The sequence below is a fragment of the Nyctibius grandis genome, chromosome 20 (assembly GCF_013368605.1).
Source record: "Nyctibius grandis isolate bNycGra1 chromosome 20, bNycGra1.pri, whole genome shotgun sequence".
NCBI lineage: Eukaryota > Metazoa > Chordata > Aves > Nyctibiiformes > Nyctibiidae > Nyctibius > Nyctibius grandis.
The window spans coordinates 1,938,253-1,965,669 of NC_090677.1; the positions used below are offsets into that span (position 1 = coordinate 1,938,253).

At 42.2% G+C, this 27,417-nt stretch overlaps 1 protein-coding gene across 4 annotated transcripts in view; it reads right to left on the minus strand.

Annotated features, from left to right (window-relative positions):
• PCDH15 (protocadherin related 15) overlaps positions 1–27,417 on the minus strand; it is a 358,337-nt gene that overhangs the window by 306,249 nt on the left and 24,671 nt on the right. For 3 of the 4 annotated variants that reach the window (XM_068416522.1, XM_068416519.1, XM_068416520.1), the window contains exon 2: positions 19,631–19,696. In XM_068416522.1, the coding sequence (XP_068272623.1) occupies positions 19,631–19,696 (66 nt within the window). Of the gene's footprint in view, positions 1–19,630; positions 19,697–20,406; positions 20,422–27,417 lie in introns of all 4 variants that reach the window. The other variant, XM_068416521.1, reaches the window with a different exon arrangement.

The following is a 27,417-nucleotide window of genomic DNA, read 5'->3' on the forward strand; positions in this document are numbered from 1 at the left end:
GCTCAGGTTCTTGACTAATTCTCCAAAGCTTTTCTGAGCAGCATCAAATGAATAAATAAGAACTTGAATAAAACCTTATAGAAAAAGCTTTTGAGTTAGGGCTAAAAGTGCCATCTCACCTCTGTTAACCACCACTTGCAACTGCAAGCCTTGCAGTCAATCGGAATTGCCTTTAATAATGAGCCACACTCCACTATGCTTTAAATGAGAAAACAGCATTCATGTTCAAAGTGATTTAAGAATAACCGCACTCGGTAATTTATTGGATTACCTGGAAAACTCATTGTCCAACACGGTGGCTGTTACTGAAATTCCCTGACATTTCTAAGAGACTGCTCAGAGGGAGCTGGGTCTCTTTAGCTTGGAGAAGAGGAGACTGAGGGGTGACCTCATTAATGTTTATAAGTATGTAAAGGGCAAGTGTCATGAGGATGGAGCCAGGCTCTTCTCAGTGACATCCCTTGACAGGACAAGGGGCAACGGGTGCAAGCTGGAACACAGGAGGTTCCACATAAATATGAGGAAAAACTTCTTTACGGTGAGGGTGACCGAACACTGGCACAGGCTGCCCAGAGAGGGTGTGGAGTCTCCTTCTCTGGAGACATTCAAAACCCGCCTGGACGCGTTCCTGTGTGATATGGTCTAGGCAATCCTGCCCTGGCAGGGGGATTGGACTAGATGATCTTTCGAGGTCCCTTCCAATCCCTGACATTCTGTGATTCTGTGATCATCATACACACACAAATATTTTGGCTCCATAAATCAAGACATTTCTCAGAAAACCTACAGAGCTGGTGAACAGCCTCGGCTTGTACCAGTTAGAGACTCATTACCAGCATTTTTCATAGCCTGAAGGCAACACATCCATAAAGAAAAAAATTTTAAGTAGGAAAAGTTGTGGAATGCAAAGAGAAACCAGAACCCTAGTACCTGTCCACATTTTTTCTTACCTGTATTTTAAAATTAATAAACTATATTTACTTTTTGTAGAAATCTGCATGCATATTTAGTACAGAACAGCAATCCTGAGCTTCAAAAGAATTGCCACCTGCATGACACTCACCTGTACCCAGCCCACCAAAGGATGGGTGTTTCATAGACACACGACTTCAGTTGCACTTCTCTAATTGCTCCTGTTTTAACACCCACAAGTAGCACCTCTGAAGCAGAGCGCAAAATTATAAAGAAGAGCACAGCGATATAAGAAAGGCAAATTTCACCTTTGAATTTCTTCTTTGAAATTTTTATCACTACAAAGCAATAGAATTATACCACAGAATAATTAGAGGGGAAAAAAAAGAAAAAAACAACCCAGAGAACTACATCAAGAGAATGCAGAAAGGGAATCAAAGCAAGGGCTGAATAACTCTCTCTGGTAAACTGAATAAAGAAGAGATGGAGGCAAAGCCAGAACTGAATTCCCCAGGGCTCTTGGGTCTGTGGGGTAAAGCAGAGTTAATTCTGGAAACAGAAACTGATAAAAAGTGACCTTTGACAGACAGATATAGGGAGCAACCTACAAGCTCCAGAACTTAACAAGAAATGAGGGCATTCAACAGCTAATTGCAGAGAGAAAGCATAATTCACAAAAGGATCCCCAAAGGGATCTAATAAGATTTTTGCTTTTAAAAGGAAGAGACACAAGAGTGAGCAAACAGGTGAAAACGCAACAAGGAGGGAGGAACCGAAGTGATGAGGATTCTCTACCAGAACTAAACAGAGAGGGAGGGACCAGCACGGGACCTACATCTCAGGGGGACGTGTTTGCCAGCACGGTGTGGAACTATGGGGAGCCTTGAATGCGTAAAGCAGAGGGTGGGGAGCTGCATGGGAAGGGTAAGAGCACCAGTAAGAAAAAAAAAAAAGGAAAAAAGAACAATAAAAACCTATCAAAACACCCAGACATGCTTGAAAAGTTAGGTGGTTCTCTCAGCTGCTGGTTTCCTCAGGGATGCCCTTTTCAAAAACGACTAATTCCTTGTGCGGAAGATAGTTTATCACAGAATTGCTCTTTTAAACTTCACCTTGTTGTGACAGTGACAAAATAATAGGCCCAATACAAATGCTCAGTAGTGCATTTCAGCAGCAATATTTTGCCAGATTTTTTCATTGCTCTCATAAAACACCCTGAAAAATAAACCTTAACGCCTGGCAGCAGTCACGTATAATTATTCTTCTGAAAAGGAGTAATATACATTTGGGCTGATTTAGAACTTGGCATAAAATAATTACGCAAAGAAAAAAAAATTATGCCCTACCAGCGTCAGACTCTGTAAAAGTTTGGCACCATTTTTATTCTGAACGCAGTCGGTACTGCAGCCACGGCGGTACCACAAAGAGCAGGAAAACACCTGGTTTACACGCAAAAGAGCTCTGTATCGAGGGGCAGTGAATCAATAACTTAAAATAACGCAGGTCCATGATGAAAAACAGCATAAAGGCATTTCAGAGTTAGCAGCTGCCAGCAGCCTTACTCCCTCAGCACATAATTCATCAAAAACTCTTGCCCCTTCAGACCATATGGTTGACCACTGCTCCTCAAAACAGCTCCAGAAGAAAGGACGGGCTCATCAGAGGAAGAAAATTACCACTAGGAATGTGTTAATGGTGTAAATTAGAGGCGGATATCCAGAAGGCTGAGACTTGATGATTTATTTCAACTGGGCTGTACTTTCCTAAACACTTTTGTCAGTGGGATAAAATGTAGAATATACCACAGTAATGATGAAAAATGGTAAGTGAACAAAGGAGAAAAACATATCCGAGCTGTGGAGGATAACATTTGGCTTGATTAACATGACTTTGAAAATCTAAAAGGATACAAGGAGTTTTCACATGAGACTATGCAACAAAATAAAGCAACAAATGTAATTTATGTTAGAGCCAAGCGAAGCTTTGAAATCCATCATTTCTTGAATTATTTTACCGTTACAAGCACTCGGCTGTTCAAAACAAGCAATAACTTAAGTGTTATTCTTATCAGCGCTTCAAAGTTGGAATGAAGCTAAAATTACTGATGTTTTCAGAGCAACCTGCTTAAAAATACAGGGAATATGAGGGAGAAAAATATACCCTGAGTTGCTGTACAGTTATCTGGCTTTTCAAGATCAAAGCAAAATAAATGTAATTAAAGGAAGCTGGGGCACGACCATTGACAAGGCTTTTTTTTTTCCTCCTTCCCCCAGCCCACTTTTAGTTTTTTTAAGGTATTAATGCTTATGACAACATTGAGAACAGCTCATTACTCACCCGGTCCAGTTTCGTGCTACCAGTAGCCCCTTCAGGCACATGGTGAAGAATGAATGATGCAAAGCCATACCTTCTCATTCAGGTGTGAAAAAATATTGGGGTCGGATCATCAATTTAAATGAAAATTTCATTGAGGTTTCCTCAGAAGCAGGCAAATTCCCAAAAGCATGCCTCGCTTATAGAAAGCCTCTCGGAAAATAATGGGAACTTTGTTGTGGGGTACAGACTTCCAAAGGTCCTCAGGCACCTCCTGAAGGAGACACAATGCCTCAATTTCCCCTTTACTGGATTTTCTATAGATTCTGTATATTCTGTTGTGCTAAAGGGTGAAGCAGGGAGGGTACCTCTACCTGGACACTGTCCTCTACAGCATGCCAAGCTGTTTGGATAGCAAGCAGAGAGGACTATGCCCACCTCGCTAAGAGCAACTGAACACGCTGAGCTTTCCACAGGGCAGGTGGCAAGAAGCAACCATGTAAACTGGGGCTCCTCAGGAGAAGCGAGAGGAGCAGGCCTGGAAGCACTCTAACATTAAGCCCTACAGACAATTAAAAGATTAGTTTTGTGCATTTTAATAAAACACTTCACTTTCCAACAAGGTAAGGTGGGGAATTCTTTTCACGCAGCAGAGAAAGAAAGAGGCCAGTGTGGGATCCCATCACACTGGCTTTCAGCAGCAGCTTCCTGGTCTGAACAGTGTTTCGCGTGCGGCAACGTTGCTTCCAAACCTACGCTGCAGATGGGATTTCCTGGTATCAGGCTCCGCAATAATAAAACATGCATAAAACCAGAGGAAAACTCACTGTACTCTTTGAAGGCGTATCGTAAGGACTCCTAAAAATAAGAGATAGTAAAATAGTTTAAAAGTCACTGAGTATCTTATCTGTCTTTACTACCACGGGAACAAGATCTAAAACCAACTGTTCAAATTAATATTTTAAGAAACTTATTATATGCAACCAAAATAGTATTTTCGTAGATTAAAGAGAATTTTTACTACAGCCCTGAAAGAACCAGATCATTTTCTCATTCAAATAAGTTACCTGGGGTAGGTGGGGAAGTGAGCTTAGCATAAAAATACATGTAAAAAATTATGAGCAGTGCTAATTAAACTATGATGGCTATTTAAAAAAAACAAAAAACAAACCCTCAGATACAAAAGCTGTATTCACAAAAAAATAAATAAACTTAAAAATTGGTAAACCAGACATTTTACTAAATTACTCTCTTTCCACACAAATACTGCTAGTCTAGCTGTAAATAGTACTCACAATTGGCTATCTAACAACCTTGAAGACTGAAGACCTGTACATACAAAAATGTTACAGCACCAACACGTGTTGTAAACTTCTTTACAGGCTGACAGGAACTTACTAAGACTTAATCCTAGAGCTCATTTCTTCTTATCAAGACCCTGAAAGGAAGATGACAACTTCAGCACAGTCATGGTCCAAGTGGGTGCAATACAGAATTACACCCCCCAACCAGTAGTCACTTCAATTCAAAGCATCACAGATTATTCACCATTCGTACAACGGTACGGCAACGTGTCCCACCACAGACTCGTGCTCTGTGTTTCTATGCCAGAAGTGTACTCATCTCCAGCCCCATCCTCCGCTGCTCCTGACTGGACTCCCCACATGGACCCAGAGCTGCTCCATCACCTCTCTGTGCCTACAACTGTGTCCTGGTCAGCGGGGACACTGCCCCACCAGCGTTGGGGTCACCCCGGCTCAGCCCCACCACACTGCTCACTGATACAAACACACACTTTTACTACACCTAACAAGCTACTTAATGGCATGTAGTAAACCAGGAGCATCACCAACAGCCATGACGTGAAACAGAACAGAGGACCCCATCGATGAGCAAACCCCTACCTTCAGAACAGACCTCACTCTCAAGGGTCTCCTCTAGCCATCATCTCTCTTCAGTACGTGCAATCAATGGCACGTCCCAAGCCACCAGCAGAATTTGAGCACGTGGATCATTCCAACTCCATCAAGTGAACCCTTCCATCAGAGTGAAAGTATTTCTTGCCAGTTCACCTTAGTTCACATGGATAGAAAAAAATCAACTTAGGCTTTACGTTACAGAATCAATGAGGCTGGAAGAGCCCTCTGGGATCATCGAGTCCAACCATTGCCCTGACACCACCCTGTCAACTAGACCAGGGCACTAAGTGCCATGTCCAGTCTTTTCTTAAACACCTCCAGAGGTGGTGACTCCACCACCTCCCTGGGCGGCCCCTTCCAATGGCTAATGACCCTTTTTGGATGGGATTAGTCATTAATATTGCAATTCAAAAGTATACAGAAATGAGTAACACTCTATTACCACACACAGGACTGAGTTGAACAAGAGGTGAATTTTGTGTGAGCTGAGTCGGTCCAGCTCAACAGAGCCTGAGTGGGTAAGAACAGATGGTTGTGGGACAGCTCAAGCAGGAATCAGCAGAGCCAGGGCTTTTAGGAACAAGAGCGCCTGCCCAATACAGAGCTCAAAGGAGCTCAATGAAGACGGGAACGGATTCTGAGCTGCAGGGTAGGAACCCTACCATTTGACACCAAATACACATAAAAGGCCGTTCCCCAAAAGGCACAAGAAGATCCATTCGCCCTGACATCAGTGGCAGACCTTTGCCAGCGGCATAAGAGGGGACCTGAGCTCTCAAGACTGTGAGATCCCCATGGTAGTCACTATACTCACACCGCCTAGGGCAGGGCCAGCTGGGACAGTCAGAACAGACCCAGGTTTGATCTTTCCTAGAAGATGGCTGGGGCAGGCTCACCCCTACCTATGAACCCAAGATTCCTGCTTTGGGCTCTGTCTCATGCTTTCGCGGAACTCGGCAGAAATATTTCTCCCACTGCCCCTTGCCACCAGATGCTTAAATCTATTCCTGGCTCTGCCACTCGTTTGTCTTGGCATCCACATAAATGCCACCAATTCCCACATCAGGGTAAGAGAGTTGCTCATAGGAACAGGCAGCAGAGAATATAAACAAGAAGTGCTGAGTTGGTGGTGGGTGGTGTAAGAGTAATAGATATCCATTACAATGACAGTGACGTGCTCCAGGGAAGAGATTCTCTTCCAGATGAGCAGCATGCCAAATGTACATCATGTTGCCACAAGAGGAAAGGTTCCACAAAAAGAGAACTTGGCAAGAATTAATTTTAAGCCATGCCAGTAAAAGGAGTATCACTTGGTGAAAATAAGGCAGATAAATCTAACTTGTTGGGCTGACCCATACATGCTACTCCTACTTCTAGAAGGATTTTTCTGTGAAAATCCTTCAGTATTCAAAACAATGCCATGCAAAGAAATTCTGCTTGTGTTTTCAACGCACCATGAGCAGAGATTTTAACCGAGTTTCTTTCAAAGTTCACCAGTGCCCCCTCTCTGCTTGCAAGGAACAGAAAAAAACAGCGCGCTCTGTTAACCTCCTGTGGGTACAACATAGAATCACAGACTGGTTTGGGTTGGAAGGGACCTTAAAGACCATCTAGTTCCAACCCCCCTGCCACGGGCAGGGACACCTTCCACTGGACCAGGTTGCTCCAAGCCCCATCCAACCTGGCCTTGAACACTGCCAGGGAGGGGGCAGCCACAGCTTCTCTGGGCAACCTGGGCCAGTGTCTCACCACCCTCACAGCAAAGAATTTCTTCCTCATATCTCATCTCAATCTCCCCTCTTTCAGTTTAAAACCGTTCCCCCTCGTCCTATCACTCCATGCCCTTGTAAAAAGTCCCTCTCCAGCTTTCCTGTAGCCCCTTCAGGTACTGGAAGGTGCTAGAAGGTCTCCCTGGAGCCTTTCCTTCTCCAGGCTGAACAGCCCCAACTCTCTCAGCCTGTCTCCAGAGCAGAGGGGCTCCAGCCCTCTGATCATCTCTGTGGCCTCCTCTGGACTCGCTCCAACAGCTCCGTGTCCTTCTTCTGTTGGTGCCCCCAGAGCTGGACGCAGCACTGCAAGGGGGTCTCACGAGAGCGGAGCAGAGGGGCAGAATCCCCTCCCTCGCCCTGCTGGCCACGCTGCTGGGGATGCAGCCCAGGACACCGTTGGCTTTCTGGGCTGCAAGCGCACGTTGCCGGCTCATGGTGAGCTTCTTGTCACCCGTCACCCCCAAGTCCTTCTCCTCAGGGCTGCTCTCAATCCATTCTCCATTCATTCCAAACATGTTAGTTAATAAACAGTAACTCCAAAAATAAAGCGCTACCAAAGCACTTAGAAAGCACGACATAACAGTTCTGGCAATTACTACCAGAAGATTGAGCTCAACAGTCTCCTCCCACTCCCCGGAGGAAAACTGATTTTAATCAGGCTTAAAACATATTAAATACTCCTACTCTTGCACTGCTTTACTGGAACTGCAAAGGAGAAGACAGTCAAAGAATACTGCTAGTAAAATGACATTCAATGTTTCAAAATTATATGAAATAAAGAAATTGTTGAAGAATGCAAAGGTAAACTGACAACCTGGGAATATGAATGGCTTGAGTATCATAATTTGAATAATTTATTCTGAATACTCAAACTGTCAAAGATGAGCTGTTCAGAAGATTTAAAATCACTCTGAGGAGAATTTCCACTAAAAAAAAGTAAAAAGTAAATCTCAAATACATTTTGAAAAGGCCTCGGCATTATAGAGCATAATCATTATTCACAAAAATTATACCTACCACAAAATGGAGTTATATTCCCAATTTTTGCCATTTTAAACATCAATACTAGGGAATATCTGTGGTCTTGCCTGACCTGGTAATTACTCCTACAGTAATTCAATATTTAGTGAACAAAACTCAATAGCTTGCAGTGCTAAGCCACCCTCCATCATCTTTGAAAGGTCACGGAGAACAGGAGAGGTGCCTGAGGACTAGAGGAAAGCCAATGTCACTCCAGTCTTCAAAAAGGGCAAGAAGGAGGACCCATGCAACTACAGGCCAGTCAGCCTCACCTCCATCCCTGGAGAGGTGCTGGAACAGCTCATTCTGGATGCCATCTTTAAGCATGTGGAGGAAAAGAAGGTTATCAGGAGTAGTCAGCATGGATTCACCAAGGGGAAATGCTTGACTAATCTGATGGCCTTCTATGAGGACATGGCCAGCTGGGTAGGTGAGGGGAGAGCAGTGGATGTTGTCTACCTTGCCTTCAGCAAGGCTTTTGACACTGTCTCCCATAACACCCTCAGAGGAAAGCTCAGGCAGTGGGGGTTGGATGAGTGCACAGTGAGGTGGATCGAGAACCGGCTGAATGGCAGAGCTCAGAGGGTTGTGGTCAGCGGTGCAGAGTCTAGTTGGAGGCCTGTGGCTACTGGTGTTCCCCAGGGGTCAGCACTGGGTCCAGTCCTGTTTAACTTATTCATCAATGACCTGGACGAAGGGACTGAGTGTACACTGAGCAAGTTTGCTGGTGACACCAAACTGGGAGGGGTGGCCGATACCCCAGCAGGCCGTGCTGCCATTCAGCGAGACCTGGACAGGCTGGAGAGGAACCTCATGAAGTTCAACAAAGGCAAGTGCTGGGTCCTGCATTTAGGGAGTAATAATCCCATGCACCAGTACAGGCTGGGGGTTGACCTCCTGGAAAGCAGCTCTGCAGAGAAGGACCTGGGTGTTCTGGTGGACACCAAGTTCCCCATGAGCCAATTATGTGCCTTCGGGGCCAGGAAGGCCAATGGTGCCCTGGGGTGCATTAGGAAGAAGAGTGTGGCCAGCAGGTCGAAGGAGGTTCTCCTCTCCCTCTACACTGCCCTAGTGAGGCCACACCTGGAGTAACTGTGTACAGTTCTGGGCCCCCCAGTTCAAGAAAGACAAGGAACTGCTGGAGAGAGTCCAGTGGAGGGGTATGGAGGTGGTCAGAGGACTGGAGCATCTCTCTTATCAGGAGAGGCTGAGGGAGCTGGGGCTGTTCAGCTTGGAGAAGAGAAGACTGAGAGGGGATCTTATCAACACTTACAAATACCTTAGGGGCAGGTGTCAAGAGGAGGGGACCAGACTCTTCTCAGTGATGCCCAGTGACAGGACAAGGGGCAACGGGCACAAACTGAAACATGGGAAGTTCCATCTGAATATGAGGAAAAACTCCTTTACTGTGAGGGTACCAGAGCCCTGGCACAGGCTGCCCAGGGAGGGTGGGGAGTCTCCTTCTCTGGAGATATTCAAAACTGCCTGGACACGACCCTGTGCAACGTGCTCTGGGTGACCCTGCTTTGGCAGGGGGTTGGAGTGGATGATCTCCAGAGGTCCCTTCCAACCCCAACCATTCTGTGATCCTGTGAGACAGTGGTAAGTTGGGCAGCACACAGTGATTTCTGCAGGTACAACTTGAGCCAAGATACAACACCTGAACGTGTGCACAGACAACGCAATGGAAAACAAAATAGATTTGACGACTCCATACAAGTCCTAAGAACCTACAGAGGTAGATGAGACAGTTAATGATGAAAATAAGGGGAAGAACCTCTCATCCCTGAAGGTAATCTAAGGACATGTATTCCACCTCCCCCCGAGAGCACCAATTGGTATTAGCTATTACTGGTTAACCAATTGGTTAGCTATTTTTCTAGACAGCTGACAGCACAAAACCATTTTAAATAATTCCAACTCTAACACTTACTAACTGTATTTTCTATCCTTAAGAATAAATTAATCCATTTCTAAAAGGCCTACTTCTTTTCTCCCCTACTTCCACCCCAAATTATCTCCTGCTTTTTGGCACTTTTTTTCTTGAAAGACATAATTAAAAAAAACTACTGAAAGAGGAAAATTGTAGAGATCTTCAACAAAAGCTCTGCTTAAATACTGGCCATTGCTGATGTCTGTGCTCAGGAATACAAGTGGAATAATAAGCTCATCCGTTTTATAGCTTCTTCAGCCTGTACACATTTGTCCTCCATGAAAAATACGCGAGCGTGAATTTAGATCTGTGGTATAAAAATAGCATTAGACACAAACTGATCCATGACTTCTCAATGAAATCATTAACACTACAACCCTAAGAATGTGTTAAGTTCAGAATAGAAATGAACAAACAGGCTTGAATGAAACAAAAATGATTTCCATAAATTTATGCCTCTTTTACCATCTCATGAATTTATAAACTAAATCAAATTTTCAGCTAAGTAGTGACACTTTCTTGAACCAGTTGACTTTTTGATTTAAGCAACTTAAGACAGCGAGTCGAGCACCAACATGTACGAGCCAAGCTGCTAACAGGAAGAACAGGAGGAAAAACACAAATACAAGATACAAAAAAAAAAAAATTCCATGTTCCATCTTGTTGAAGACATTTATGAGCTGAGCACAAGAGAATTTTCTAACTTCTAAGTCTTACACTTACCCTTTATCTGCTCAACTCCAAGCCTTCCTAGCTGACAAGAACAGCAGCTACACTCTTCCAGGCAATTTATCCTTTCCTGAAATATAAATTTGTTATGCTCTGATAACACTCCTATTGTTGCATTTGGTAATGATTTTTGGGACAGGTGATTAAGACCAAATAAGCCTTAGTCTTAATTGGCTGTATCTCTGAATACACAAGAAGGGAATTTCTGTTTCTGGCAACCAAGTATGCAAGTCATGACAGAAAAAAGGAATAGTCTAAAAGTACATTATTAAGCTGGGGCATATTAGCCAATTTTCCTCCATTATGGAGCAATTTGAGGACAGTACTTGGACCAGAGCATTCAGAAAATCCTCGAGAGTGAGAAAAAGTTCTGCCAGGAGAATGAACCAAGTCAGCTACAACTGGGTCTCTCTGGATACTTCTGCACTTGCTGTGCGCTTCCCACCTCAACGCCAAGGAGCACAGCAGTAGTCAGTAAGTCCCTTTCTGATGCTATTGCTTGAACTTTCCTGGATTGTACACTGTTCCCAGGGGATTTCTACAGCCCAACCTAGCCCCTTTCTCCAAGTCTAACCAACACACTCCTAAATGGCACAGGAATGCCCTGAATAACCCAGACCTAGAGTGAGTACTTGCCAGGGCTGTGAACACCAAGCTGTGGGCTTTCTTTTCCAGTGGTCTCAGGATCTGACCGTATCTTCAGAACCTCATCTAGACTCAACCTTGAACAGTCCATGCAACAGCTGTTCATCTGGATGACTCAGAGAAGCCTCAATAGGGAAAAGCTGGGCTCCCAAATCAGTCTGGGTGTGGGAAGACGGGGTTGAACTATACAGCACTCTGCAACGTGGTAAATTCAGTCTTCAGCCCTTAGTAGCAGCCCTAGCACTGTGCAGCCACGTGGCATACACAAATCAATACAAATCCACTCCTCTTGCTAATACTTGTCCAAAACACTCTGAAAGGGTAACAATTTCTGAGAGAAGTTACTTAATCTGGCAGATATTAGATCTAACGTATCACCTTTCTTCCTATATCAAACCATAAAGCCAGAATAAACTCCATATTGCGTGCCCTAATTTGACAAAATATTATTAAGTGCCTGGGCCTGATCCAGGTCAGATTTGTCTTTGCTGGCTAATCTAATGTTGCACACACCCAGCATTAATGACCACAGAACAGCATCAGCGCACACAAATCCAGCAAAAGGCTACTCCTGCTCAATGCTACAACCATATTCACCACGTAGATTGCATCAGTAGCTAACAGATAGCACTAGACTGAGCTGCAGTCCTCCACCAACAAGGATCTAGACTTATTTAAGCACTCAGATGTACATGTGGGACCTAAGAAAGCAGTAATATCTGTACAATAAGAGCAATCAGTTTTACAGTTGAAGAGAAGTTGCTGGTTTAAAAGCAAAGTTGATTGAACTTACTCTTTCCCTTGTACAGCAAGATAATATTTCATTCAAAGATTTATTTATTGGCTGTAACACCTTAACTTACACTCTATTGTACATATAACCAACATACCACACCTCCATTGCTACAGAAACCAGATTCCAGTTTGGTGAAGATGTATTTGTAAAGGAATACTTTCCACAGCTGGTGAAAAACAGTCACAAATAATTTAGGAAGCTGGAAGATTGTCTAAAGATGTGAGAGGGGGGAAAAAAAAAAAAAAAATCTATGTGTGGACACATGGGCACATAGACAATTGCACAACTTAGACTGGAAATCGACTGAAGCAGTTTCTCCCTGTAAACATTTCACAGGAATAATAATAACATATAAGCTAATAATTTGATCTTTGCCCATTATAGAAATGTAGTTGTTAACTGCTACAAAAGAAATAGTGCACCCTGTGAAAGTTAAATGCAAAGAGCCTGCAAACTACTCCTAAGGGGAAACCAAGAAAAACCAATACAAATCTACAGCACATTATGGCTTGGTTTCTTTTGCCTTTCCACAACTACACAAACAGCCCAAGATTTGAGAGACCTTTTTTCTCAAAATCACTTGAAATAGTAAAACTAAGATTACTTTTCTTTCATAATGCTACACAAAGCTGATTTTTGAACAACAGGAAGTAACAGGTGAAAATATGTTGTTTTAAAACTAGAGAGGCTGATAAAGAGGAAACTATAACTTACAAGAATATTTAACTTTATAAATTCTAACACCTCCATGCAACATGCCAGCATCTCTACAGCTTAAAAGAAAATCAAGTCCTCCCTCCTGCAGCAAGAAACCCAGAGCTAAGGTTTAAAGCGTTGCCCTATTTTAGTCCTGTTAATCCCCACAGAACAGCTTTAAGTCTCGTTGAGGTGCCAAGTACACAAGGCTGTCTTCAGCTCATCTTATTTATAACCTTTTTTTCCCCCTCACTGAGTGTCAACTGACTTATCTCATCCCAGGTAAACAGAGAGCTACTGCAGACAGTGCAACCAAAGGAGCGAGCCTTATGCATGACATAAAGACTTAACAGGCCTACAGACACGTGAACCTGCATGCTCCACGTGGAAACCTTCTGCCTTTCATGCAAACAGCTATTTCACCAGGCTTAGACTGCTTCCTTCCACCGGCGACGTCTCTGGGACAGCGTGCTACACTGCCATGAGATGGGTGTCACCTCCCTTCCTTCCCACTGCTGCTTTTCCTAACAAAAAGGGGAAAGCAGAAGCTTGAGATGCACTGTTTTCCTTGTCAGTATATAAAACAAAGGTGAGCTTTTAATTAAGACTTACATGACTATGCAAAATTGTACTGAGCAGTGTTCTGACTTACCTTGGTTTGTGCATTAACCATACACATGTAAAGAGAGTTATGGGATCAACCAGCAAGTTGCAACTCCTTCACGTGTTTGACGTACCTCATCTCAGCCGGCTCTCCCTGATAAAGCTTTACAGGGCCAAACGCCAAGGCTATTTGCTGCAGATTTTAGTTCTGCTAATTAGAACTCAGCAACTCTTGGGAAACAGCACAACACTTCTCACAATTAAATCTGAGTATCTGTTGAAAAAACACACTGGGTTTCAATAACCCAAACACCTTGAGTGGACTTGAAGTAGACTTTTGAATGTTTAAAAAAAAACATTAAACAGGATTTTTAAAACAATTATACAGCCTTGGTGGCACGTTCAAAATTCAACTGCAAAACCAAAAAAATTCTCAGATAAAGGGATTTCAAAACAGCAATAATGTCAGAGACATTATTTCTGTAGGAAAGATAGACTTGAAGAAACTAAGATGCTGAAGAATGCTTCAAGTCGTTAATTCATCCTTCTGACAGAGAAGGGAAGAGTATGAAGAGACCACAGAGCCCCAACTCTTTGCAATGCTGTTCTCAATACACCTGTGTTCAACCACAGCAACTTTCCAAATAAGAAAATGGTATTTTACTAAATCCATTTTTCCCCTTAGCCAAAAGGTGTTAAGTCAGCCAGACTGGAATGAGCATATGATCCATGCAGGAGATGGATGAGATGGATCCATGCAGGACCCTTAATCTTTAAGGCTCATTAGCTCAATTCCAGCCCACACCGGTAGTCACTGAAAATTTTATTAAGCAATGGCTGTTCGGAAGCCATCACACACAGTCCATAGGAAATGTATTAGTACACTTAAGCCTGTCTCAGAAGAGCAGCTACAGATTTTGTGCCTCTAGAGACATTTTTCTTCAATCCCTGTCAACTGGCTCTGAAAAAAAAGTTAAAATGGTTTGGCATGGCACGGAAATTTGCAGTGACATTGTTAATGTGCCTTAGTAATCAGGTCCATTCTTCCAGCATTACATACAATTAAACTGAAAATAAATTCCTTCAATAGTACCAGGAAAAAAACCACAGCCTGGGTTCCTGCATATTTGTGTCCTGTTTCACATTTAATCCCCTCCTGCAGGGAGTCATTGATGGGGATTTGCAGTGATCACACATCCTCTGTCTCCCCAGGAAGTCAGGCTGACAAAAGATTGCTGCCAAGATAGCAGGAAGATGAAAAGATATCAAAATAATACCAAACCCTCCTACAGCCATGAAAGCTCATTCCTGCACTTCCTTGTGTTTGCATAAATACCAAACATCCCCAATGAGGATTACAGAGATTTATGTACGGAGAGGAGAGAGAGATCACGTAATTTGTGGAGACGGTTCCATTATTCATTAGCACTTTGTACCATTGTAAGGGCAGGGGGGAGAAACAAAACCAACAAAAATAAAATCAAAAGCAGAACATTTACTTGATTTACCGAGGACAGGCAAGAACACAAACAAAATGTTCATAACTACAGAGTTTTTGTTATGAATGCATTACCAAGGCACCAGTTCTTACTCTTCACATGAGGGTAGATCTTGTAGAATCGCACTGATTTCTGTGTCAGCCCCTGGCCAGCACACTGGCTGTTAGCTAAGTATATAAGCTATACCCAAAACAAGCGTCTGTTAAAATTTGAATAGTACTTGCCCATATTCTACTAACTTTGTAGCTATCCTCAAACAAAACACATCAAGGCAAACACGAAGCAGCCGGTGACAGAGGCACAGCTATTCTGTCCGCGCATCCCCGTTGTACGTGAGGTCACCCACCCTCCTGCCAAGAAGCCTGCAACGCTGCAGCCTGCTTGCTCCTCGCCCCAACCTGCATATTGTTCCAAATTCTATTTTAATCAGTCCTATCTAGTAGATCACAATTTCCCCTCTTTTACAAGTCATTTTCCAGCAGTCTAGTTTCCATTAAAAACCGTTTTTAAAGACTCAAAGCCTTTTAGCATTTCAGTATTTCATCTTAAGGGGAAAAGCACAGGCAGCTCTACATGAAGGCCCCCAAAAACTTGGGGTGCAGCTGCAATGAAAAAGGCTGAAGTATGAATATATCTCATTCGTTCAGTCTTTAAAACAAGTTAAAGCCAAGTCTCAAATTCAGTAATGGAAAAAAAATCCATGGGTGAAAGTAACTCCCTGCCTATAAAAAACCCCCGTACATCTAGAACAATTAAATTCTGCCGTTAATACAATCTCAAGTACTATCACCCATTGAGTTAAACGAAGGAAAAATGAAAAATAAATCATTTTTACCTTAAGAAATGTAAAGTTCACCCCTTCTAGGATCCTTCACTGGAACACAACTATAATCTAACGTACTATTGTACCTAAATTACTTGATATAAAGATATATTAATCCAGTGGTGGGAGACTGTCGAATCCTAACATCTTTGCTGATCTCTCAAGGAGATCTCTAAAGGTCAGACATGGTCACGGTGTGTCTGACTATGAAAACAAGGAAGTTATTTTGTCAAATATTTTTATTCCCTGAGATCTGCCATTCTCCAGGCTTTTTGTGAGTTAGAAATGACTGATCTCAGTATGCTGAGAGGCAACACAGTGGAACTAAAGATATACTTCAGAAGAGCAGGAGTTTCTGTTTATTCAGTTGCCAGAACTTGAGGCATATGTGCCCTGGATGAAATGAAACATCACACAGAGGTGTCCACTCGGTTACTGTTTTGAGACCTTCACTCTAAAACCTTGGAAATGACAGTCCGACATCAACAACAGACCTTTGAAAGCTGCAGTGCAAGGAATTAAAATAACCTGATTAGATTTCATACTTCAAGCGATCTAGAGACATATTTGTATCTATTAGAACAAAAACAGGCAGATTGTGTCTCTGCATCTATTGGCAATTCCAATGCAAAGTTTGTTTGGTCACTGGATGTTGTATGACATATAATCTGTGTATCATCCAAGTATCTATCACTGCAGCTTCACTATCACTTGTAACAACTACGTACTGCCGATTTTGAGACTGAATGCCAAAGGATTTGACATCATTGTTGATAAACTACTCTAGTGAATTCACACACACAGTAAATACACTCACCTCACTGATCCTGGCATCGATATCCATGATTTTTACTTCCAGACTGCACGCTCTGTAACACAGCAGTGCCCCATCCTCATACCCAAAATCCCAAAGTACCAAAAACTGGTATTAAAACATTTTCTTATCACAACACACTGCTTCAGCTGACCTTCCTTATTACCCTTTACATCTTCTGTTTGTTGCCTTCTCAAAATTTTTACAAAGGTTTTTTGGTGGCAGAGCTGTTTTGACTTATTTATAACCCCTTATCATTTATAAGGATTCACCTTCTAATGCATGGGAAGGGTGACAGGCTACACAAGACGAGCTCTGGTCACCAGACCATTTCTACTGAATGTATCAGGGATCACTCTGTAAATCTAAGCGAGGCACTACTGGTGATAAATCAGCTCCCAGCCTGCTGCTTTCACAAGCTGTTTCAAGCTGTAGCTGTGGAGTAAAATACGTAAGGAAATCGGCCAAGGGCAGTGCTGTAGAGCACTCACTGATACGGCAGCCAAAAAGCGTCACACAAATGGAAGCGTACCCATCAGGACACAACAGTGGCTTGCCTAGAACCAAAACATCAGCCTATTACAAGAGCATAACTAACAGGAATGTATTAATATTTTGCAACACTGATGGCATAGCCAGGCACCACTTATCAATATCTTAAGTAAGCATGGGAATGTAACCACAAAAAGAGGCCAAAAAATAGATGAATGCAGTTGCATGCAGGAAGCATCCAAGTAACAAAGCATTATCTGACCAGTTAGTCTTCTAATTCCCCAATATATCTCTGTGTGTGTGCACATCGTGCACAGGTGTGTACTCTCACACACATTCAGTTGCAGCAATACCCATCATCACATGAATCCAAATTCGACTCCAGCAAGCTAAAGCATGTGCCTTGAACCTGAAGACATCTGGAAGGGTGCACAAGCAGAGCTGGAAAACATCTGCTGGTAGCTGCTCTGCATCCTTTGCTGTGATTATTTTTCTATTTTAAAATATCTCCATTAAGTTTCAGCAAGACTCATGGAAAAACAATTATTTAATACAAAGTACATGAGTAGTAGAATCAACTCAACCGCCGAGCCTCTACACTGTGCTGAGATTTCACCTTTAATTAATTTCAGTCACCCGTGGTTGTGGGCAGGATACAACTTACCACTGCAACAAAGACAGCGAAAGGTTTAAGGACGTTTCAACTCAAGAGCTGGCTTCCCAGGAGATCCATTTACTTAATACATACTGTGACTTACAGCTGAGGTGTGTCGCTTCCACTAACTACAACGTGAATTGAAGTTTCTACTTCCAATTTGACTTCTTTAATGGGGAGTTAATGGTTCATAAGAATTCACAGCAAAATAGATAAATGAAATCACTCCAGACACATGCAAAGCTTGTAGGAAATTCACACCTCTCCCCACCATAACCAATTTAACCTTCTTTCTTGCAGGACCAGTTACGTTTGAACAGAAAGTTTAACTTTTTAGTTATTAGCCAACACTGAATCAAGCATTAAAGAGCTGAGGAATAAAGTTTATTATGCCATTCAATTAGAGAGCTGCAAGCTTTTTATTTCTCTAAATTTTTGTTTACATTTCAAATGACTCTATGGTCAGCATCTAACCTTAGTTTCGACTGCTGTTCTCATCCCACCACACAAGGAACTCCAGTGCTGCAAGCACATAAGAATATGGTGCTATAAAACACGTCAGCATTACCTGTGCATAAATCAAGAATACTTGACGCCTTCCCAAGGTGCCACAGATACAATTATTTCACGAGCATCAAACCCAAAGACTCCTTCTATAGTACATACACTGAATAAAGATAAAAATACCACAGCATTGATTCTGGATGCTTGAACTATTGAGGTACCACATATACCAAACTATTTTAATGATAGTAGATTAATATTACACACAGAAGTTCTGCTATTAAAGAGTAAGACCTATCATGGATGTTGTGATCACACTCCATTTAAACACTCTGAAAGAAAAAAAAAAAAGACTTTTTTTCACTTCATATAAGCATGATATAAACATGATACAGCTTTCTACTTAATATTGCACTGTATAAGTTACTTTTATGGCACTCAGGCTGCGTCACAAAAAACAAAACAAACAAGAAAAAAAAAGAGTTTTGTTCAGCATGTGGACGTGATTACCAGGGGAATTTCAGTTTGCTGAGACCAATCATCATTTTTTAGCTTCAGCAGACATGACTGCAAGAACAACAAGCAGAGGAGGAAAAAAACAGCCTGTTTTTAAAAGCCACTCCAGTACTGACAGAGTTCTTCAGCACTCTGGTGCTGGTTCTCTTACCAGTAAAACCTTCCCATCCTTATCTGTCTGACCTTGAGCAACTCCAACACCAAGCAGTTCCCCTAAGGATAACAGCAGAGAGGTTCCACCAGCATCACCTGGACTTTGTTCACCATTTCATGCACCCATGTATGATAAATCATACCCACATGCAGCACACAACTGTGCCTAGCTTAATAGTTTAAAAAAAAAAAAAAAATCACAAAATAAAGATGAGGAAAGAGTAGTAACTTAATATCAGGAGGAGCAGCACCTTGTACAAAGCGTTGACTCTAACGGGGTAAAGCACTTCATCACATTACAGCATACTGCATAAATGCAATGCTAAGACTGCAGATCAACAAGTTGAGAACTGTATGATTTGACAGGAGAATTAAAAAAACACACATTCATTTTCTTTTGAAGTTTCCATGACTAAATGCAAGCAAGTTCTGCCATTTCAGGTGTCCATAAACTCATGTTATTATACTTGGAGCAAAACAACAAGCAACCTTCTAAAAGCTGCATATAAAACCCAGAAGACAGCAATGTTAACAGTCCTATCAAGCTTCAGAGAAAGAAGGTTCCAGCTTTACCCAACCACACCAAAACCAAAAGCAAAGACTGACCAGAACTTTGTCCTCCGGTAACATCCTACTGAGATAAGAAGTCATGTGGTAAAAAGTAAGCTGGTATATTAGCAACAAAGGAGCTAAACTATTGTTGTATTATAAATAATTGTGGTCTAAATACTTGTTAATACTAAATGTGTATTCACAAGAGCTACCTAGAGTCAAAGACCAAAGTCAAACCGTATAATTTTCAGGAAGAAATGAGGCGCAGCAAACCAAGGTGCACTCACCGTTGCGACTTTCTTCATCAATAGGAACTATTGTGGCTGGCGGACCTGTTCTGGCCAATTTGCAATCTATAAAGATGAAAAGAGAAGTTATTTCTGATTCCAGAAGCAGGACCAGGGGGTTTTGTTACTGTTTTTTTAAAACAAGTCAGCATATTCGGCATTCTGAAGACAAATATTTACTTAAATATGATGTAGGCATGAGCTACAACTGTTAGCGAAGTTACACTCACTGCGGATCAAAATCTGAGCTGTTTTCTCATCCCTTACTCAGATAAACTTTATTAAGCAAAGGAGAATACAATGACAAAGGATTTAACATCTCAGGTGCTGATCCATATTTAAAACAAACACTTAAACAGCAAAAACTTAATATGGTTTGTTCTGTTGTCTCTTCTGTGAGCCTTCCTTTCCATGTCATGAAGCCCAATTCCACACCCCAAATCGTCATCACGTACCACCACAACACAGTTTGATGGCTACACTATAGATCTGCTCGTGTCTTGCTCTAGAGACACCACCAGGGATCTCAGTGTAGCAGTTGTTCTTCAGGACAGAGATAATAATGGTAATTTAACCCAAAGAAATAACAGGGGAATGATTAAAAGGTATAATAAATCATAATTAAAGCTTCACAACAGAAACAAACATAATTTGAATTTAATTGCAACAAAAGGCTCTAATTAAAGAGAGCAAACAGAATTTTAATAGTGGTCTAAGGAAAAGAAAAACCAAAAACAGACGAGCAATGTTCAGGAAGTTACATTTTGCCATCTTACCCTCATATTGCCAGTCTGGAGTCAAAAGTTAGTGCCATCAATGGAAGCAGAGCAGAATAACGAAAGAAAATAAGTAAGATTTTGTTGGTTTACTCAAAAGAGAGGTTCAGAGACATAAAGCAGTACATGCAGAGCTAGCAAACGCATAGGGGTAGTCTTAAGCCGTATCAAAACATGTATACATGTGATGACTGGCTTGTGAACAACTTGGTTTTATATTAAACACAAGAAAAATATTACCTCTTTAAAGCACATAGAAATCAAGGTTAATTAAGAAGCATAATTAATCTTAATTAATTAAGGGACAACCATTCTCCTTCCCACTTCACCACGGAGAACTGGAGAGTAGATTGCAGCCCACATTTTTAAAGACACTTAGACGCTCCTCTGATCCTCCTGTCGCAGCCCCCGCTGCGTGGATGGCTACACCCCACCTCTAAGAAATGACAGCTTCTAATTGGTTTGTAGCCAAGGAAAGAAATGCTGGAGTAAAACTGTATTTATTTTTGAGAAGTCTACACACTTTACACAAAAATCCCAACAGAAAATCATCTGTAAATTAAACACGAGAGCAAGCTGAGGTGAGATGCTATTTCCCAGCTTATGGTAAAAATTACACATTCAGTGACTTCAAAAGAACTGCGCTGCAGCCAATTACAGACTATAATTACCCCAGCACAGACAAGACCTGCGAAGGAAGATCAAAACAGTGAAGCGTTTGTTCAGCGCTCCGTGGAGGTGAAGCCTCTAAAGCACAGCTCCGTGGCACCCTAATTCCCTCTACCACCAGCTTTGCTATTCAGCTGATGAGTTCAACTGCAGGACCGAACTTCTAAACCCCGAGGGCAAGGATTGATAGTGTGGCGTTCCTCGAGGCTGTTAATAGTTATGAACAACCTGAACAGCACCTGGATTAATACTAATGATAACAGTCACACTAGAATGACTTTTTTTTAAAAAAAGAAAAAGACAAAGAGGCAAACCTTGCTCTGAAGGTAAAACACAGAGAGCTCGTGTGGGCACCCGCTCACTGTCCTCCCTTACATCAGTGATACTACTTGTGGAGTTCCACAGACTCACTTAGTTTGCTATCCTAAGCAGTCTAGAAGTTGTTTAATGAACAAATTCTCAGCACTTATTCTTTTTCTTCTTCTATGGTCCAGCTTGATACAGAAAACTTTAATATTTTCTGTTGATAATTTTAAAGCTTTTTGTTTCGAAGGCACTAACAGAGCAAACACATCATCTGCAAAACTACGCCTTCCACTTCACTGTACTTTCCTACGAGCATATCATGTGGGAAGATAAGTAATGGTTGCATCTCTACACGAAACAAGGATTTATTTTTTTTCCTGCTATTTTTTTCACTGGACGCTATAAAAACAACAGGACCACGGCAGAAACAACTCTCACCTTTTCCAGAGACATGTGTTACAATTTTCTGGAAGCTCAGGATTCAGCTAACTGAATGACCCTTCAACAAACTCTTTGTTAGGGCAACGAAGCTCACCGATACAAACTTTTACGGAGACTTTGTTTTCGTGAAGGGTCCTGCTATCCACCACTGAACAGCTATCACCGCACACGCAACCAACAAGAAATCCAACACAAGCACAATTTTTAAATCTAAAAATTGCATATCATTTACCAAAAGAATAATAATTCTTTTCTTGACAACTGAACAGGCTTCTTCCCCATCACCTACGTTCCCATGACGATGTTTTCTCCTTGCTGGGTGTCTCAATGAACAGTTCACCCAAATCAGTCCAACCTCTAGTTCTGTTCTTCAAAAAGCAAATTATCCAAATTACAAGTCAACCACATGTTAGCAGCCTTTTCGCAGGATTGGTTTTCCATCACACATACCAGGATTCACAGAATTATAATCAAAGCAGTTACTTGGTATGTTTAAAATCCATGTTCAGCATTGAAATCTGGATATAGAGGGTCTCAGAGAAAAGGCAGACTATACCATTAAGTACAGCGATTGGCAGAGGATTTATTGCATGTGTGAGCAGGTGAAGCAATAAAATTTATCATGAGATAAATTTCAATGAAAAGAAGAGATTGCAGCAATAGCCAGAACTATTTCTATAGCTACGGGAGGAAAAAAAATAAACAGGATGTGTAGTAGAAATCTCACTGTGGATTATCCTCATGGCACCAATAAAAAATTTCTGAAGAAACGTGTAGTTTTATTGCAAAGATAAGAGCTAACAGATTATTTCATATAATTTCAACCATGGCAGTACTAGCCAAATATCAGATTGCTTTTTAAAATGCCTGTCACCTCTCCCTCCCTCCCTCCCCTTCTCAAAGATTCAACCTAATAATGCCACAGCGCCTCATTTAGTTTCACATTCATCACCATACAATGAACAGATAAATTTAAAATTGTAGTTTTACACAAGCTTCCAATTCAAAGGGAGACAGTAATTTTGATTAAAAACCTTAAAGACAAGTTACATGTTGTAATACATGGGTGGTACCTTTTTTTACTTGCAAAATACAATCAACAAGCAGCAGCAGCAATAAGCCCTCACTAAGCTCAAGCACTGTGTTGCATCACCAGGCACCAACCAGAGCTGGTAGGAAATCCTGGATACATGAAAAAGAACCTCTTTAGACTGAGCCAGGGGCACAGAAAGGTAATTTCCATCATCAGGAGGATGGAGAGTCCATCCCATAAAGATGAGAGGCGCTTGAATTGTTTAATGTAGGAATATGATAGCTCTATAGAAACCCACTTGGGGAAATATCAAGTAGAAAACACGAGTGACAAAGAACACGATGAGCACAAAGCAGAAATGCCTGCACGCTGCCCACAAATTTAAAAAGCACATTTCCAGCCTTAACTTGTTTTTTTTTTGGACTGGCAGAGAAAGTAGATCCTGGAACAGCCTTCCACAGCAGGAACAGCACAAAAATGCAACTTCAGCATTTCTGAAACCTACCTTTATTTGCTTGTGAAAGGGATTACATAAACGAGCTTCCCTACCTACAGTTTTCATGATGTGTTTATGGTTAAGCAGCAGCACTGGTAAATGTAATCATGCTGTAGCAGTGCCCTCCCGCCAGGCACCTTGGAGAAAAGGCAGTAGGCGTCAGGCAAATAAAACTTGGTAAATAAAACAATAAGCTATGAAGGCTCTCCTAAAAAGCTGCCAGAAAAGCATTTTTGTTTCTGTCATTAACTCACCGTTTCCTCTAACTACTGCGTTTGCTTTACAATTATATGATCAAGGCAAAGAGACAAATAAAGAGCCTGGCTCCTTGGGAGCAAAGTGAAAATCTATTTAACAAACTTCAGGGAACAGTTACATGGCTCAGATCCATTTGGTTTCCCATGGCTAATTTTCATTATTTTAATTTCTAATTATTTTTAATGAGATTGTTCTGAAGAAACCCTCAATTATTGCCCTAGGTAGGATGCTCAGCAAGGTCAAACAGCCTGAGCCGGAACAAACACAACAACTAGAGTTGGTTTCTCTAAGACTAATTGGCCTGGTTTGGGCCAAACCAGGACAAGAGTAATCCCGTAGTCTGCCAACGGAGAGCTGCCCCATCATCTCCCTTTCACCCCGTCCTTGCCCTCTCAAAGCCACTTCCCACCCACTGGTTACAGAACTTAGAAGACTTCTCTCTATTTCAAGGCCCCTTCCAACCACCGCTCCCCACAAGCGTGGGGTTTTGCGAATAACGGCAGCGTGCTTTCCCCTCCGGAACTCTCTTCACTTCATTCCCACCATCCCAAAGGCCAGCTGCATCCTCACAGGCCCTCTCTGCCAGGGGCTCTTTCTCCTGCCATCTCCCAAGAGACCAGCTCCTCCACAAAGGTGTTTCAAAGGACCTTACAAACTGGCCTCCTGCTCCATATCCCTTAAGGGATGCACCTCTTCACCACTAACTGTAGAAGGGGCTTACGAGGCTACAGTAGCCTTTGCAAGTATCTCCTTAATAATATTTCTGACAAGCTCCATATTCATACACTTGCAAAGATGGCTGTAGCCTCACACACATTTTAGAAGCTCTCTGACAATGAAGACACGAAGTTAGCGGTAGCCAGAGAATCACAGAATCGTTTTGGTTGGAAAAGACCTTTAAGATCATCGAGTCCAACTGTTAACCCAGCACTGCCAAGCCCACCACTAACCCATGGCCCTCAGCACCACATCTACACAGCTTTTAAATCCCTCCAGGGATGGGGACTCCACCACTGCCTGGGCAGCCTGTTCCAATGCTTGACAACACTTTCCATGAAGAAATTGTCCCTGATCTCCAATCTAAACCTCCCCTGGCACAACTTGAGGCTGTTTCCTCTCATCCTATCGCTTGTTACCTGGGAGAAGAGACTGACCCCACCTCGCTACACCCTCCTTTCGGGCAGTTGTAGAGAGCGAGAAGGTCTCCCCTCAGCCTCCTTTTCTCCAGGCTAAACACCCCCAGGTCCCTCAGCCGCTCCTCATCACACTTGTGCTCCAGACCCTTCACCACCTTCACTGCCCTTCTCTGGACTCGCTCCAGCACCTCAAGGTCTGTCTTGAGTGGGGGGCCCAAACCTGAACACAGGATTCAAGGTGTGGCCTCACCAGTGCCAAGCACGGGGGAGTCGCAGTGATCAAGAATTGCCTGTAGCATCCCTCAACTAAACGCAACTCCTTGGAAACCCAAAATAACAATTCATACTTCATAAATCCCTAAATTCCAGCTAAATAAAACATTTTAGTTGGGAGCACTGTCTGAAGCTGGCTGTTCTGATGATTAAATCATGTGACTGCAAGGTATACAATCACATCAGCTGCTTGGAAGTTTAACAATGAAAATGGCTTGCCCCACAAAGCTTATAAATTTAAGTGACTATAACCCAAATCAGGTCTCCCACAACACCTGAGAGAGGATTTGTGTTCCCAGTAACAGAGCACAACTTTGAGAACAGTTCAATAACTTAGTCCTACCACATCAAAGATAGAAACACTTCTACCCTGACAAGAAAAATAAGTGAGCTGCAGGGAGTACAGCACGCTCCTCTGGAAAGCAAACAGCCGACCTGAACCCTTCTAGGGACATTCTTCTGTGAAATAACTGTCATCATCTCCTAAGCGCTTCTGAAATTAAAACTGAAAAAATAATCCACTTCAATATGCTAATCACCAACTCTTCTTCCAGCTGCTTCAGAAACACCCAATTATTGCTCTAAGTTACCGTACATTTTATCGTATATTCAATTTTGCTGTTATATATTCAGATAAGTGGGTTGGGTTGGTTTTATTTAAACAAACAGTCACAGGGAGCACAAGAGGCAATCTCAAGAAACTGACTCAGTTCCTAGCAGATACGCAGCCTGATTTAAAAAGACTTTTTATTGAATAAAATTCTACTCACTAACTACTGAAGGCAATTATTCTATTTGTTGGCAGATTAAAATTTCATTCTTTAATTTGTCACTGGAACAATGATCAGACTCTAAACTTTACCAGTAATTGTAGAAGGCTCTATTACTCTTCAGCATCATTCCCTTACTTACGCAGGGCTTCTCCCCAGGTCAGAAAACCTCACCATGTAATTACTCCGTATTTATGTTTCAGCCACTCCTGTTGTATTAACGAAGTTCAGAACATTAAACTTAACAATTACTCAGTATTTGCCTGTATGCTTAACCCAAACTGAAGACATTTTGAAAGGTGATGTGCATCACGCTGACAACAGCTTTCCTGTAAAGCTGTGAACTCAAAAGAACTGAATAAAGCCATATTTCTTCAACAGAAAAAACTCAAACCTACCTTGAAGCACAGCCTACAAAAGCAATATTTCAATAATATACTATTTGCTCTCAACTGATTTTTTTTTCCTCTTAATTTGTCCATACTCTTCCTGAATCCATGGAAGTGTGTGGCATCTCCAACATCCTAGAGCAAACTTCTGTTGAACCTAGTCACTGCTTGTTCACATGGTACCACTTCATCATGGTGCAGGAAGAAACAGTATCCAGCCACTCCCTACTGACCCTCTACGACTTCAATAAACCATTTTATTACCCCTAAATATTGCAGCAGACAACAACTGAAAGTGAGTTGAGGATTCTGATCCACTTCTGTGACTATGTGCTATGAGTAACAAGAATGATAACATGGAAAATTTAATATTAAAATTGGTTGCCACCCTTAAACAAAGTCAATTTGGAATATTGTGTCCAGTTCTGGGCCCCTCAGTTCAAGAAGGACAGGGAACTGCTAGAGAGAGTCCAGCACAGAGCCACGAAGATGATTAAGGGAGTGGAACATCTCCCTTATGAGGAGAGGCTGAGGGAGCTGGGTCTCTTTAGCTTGGAGAAGAGGAGACTGAGGGGGGACCTCATTAATGTTTATAAATATGTAAAGGGCAAGTGTCATGAGGATGGAGTCAGGCTCTTCTCAGTGACATCCCTTGACAGGACAAGGGGCAATGGGTGCAAGCTGGAACACAGGAGGTTCCACATAAATATGAGGAAAAACTTCTTTACGGTGAGGGTGACCGAACACTGGCACAGGCTGCCCAGAGAGGGTGTGGAGTCTCCTTCTCTGGAGACATTCAAAACCCGCCTGGACGCGTTCCTGTGTGATATGGTCTAGGCAATCCTGCTCCGGCAGGGGGTTGGACTAGATGATCTTTTGAAGTCCCTTCCAATTCCTAACATTCTGTGAGTCTGTGATTTGTGGCCAATTGCAACTCTGGATCCTCCAGACAAAGAGCCCTGCTGATGCCTCCATCACCACCAATTGCACCAAGATAATTTTTAAGCCATATGTGCAAATATAATAAGGCACCTTAACAACACACAGGACCAGTCAGCTTAACCTCTCTTTAAAACTAATGCACACAAGGGATACTTTTCACGCCAACACCACATACACCATACTACACTTTATCAGAAATACTGTGGCAGTTTAAGATGTCACTGTCTCCTGGCTGGAGAAAAAGCCATCTCTGCTGTTGAGCTGGCAAAGCAGAACACATCGACACTTCAACTAAGAC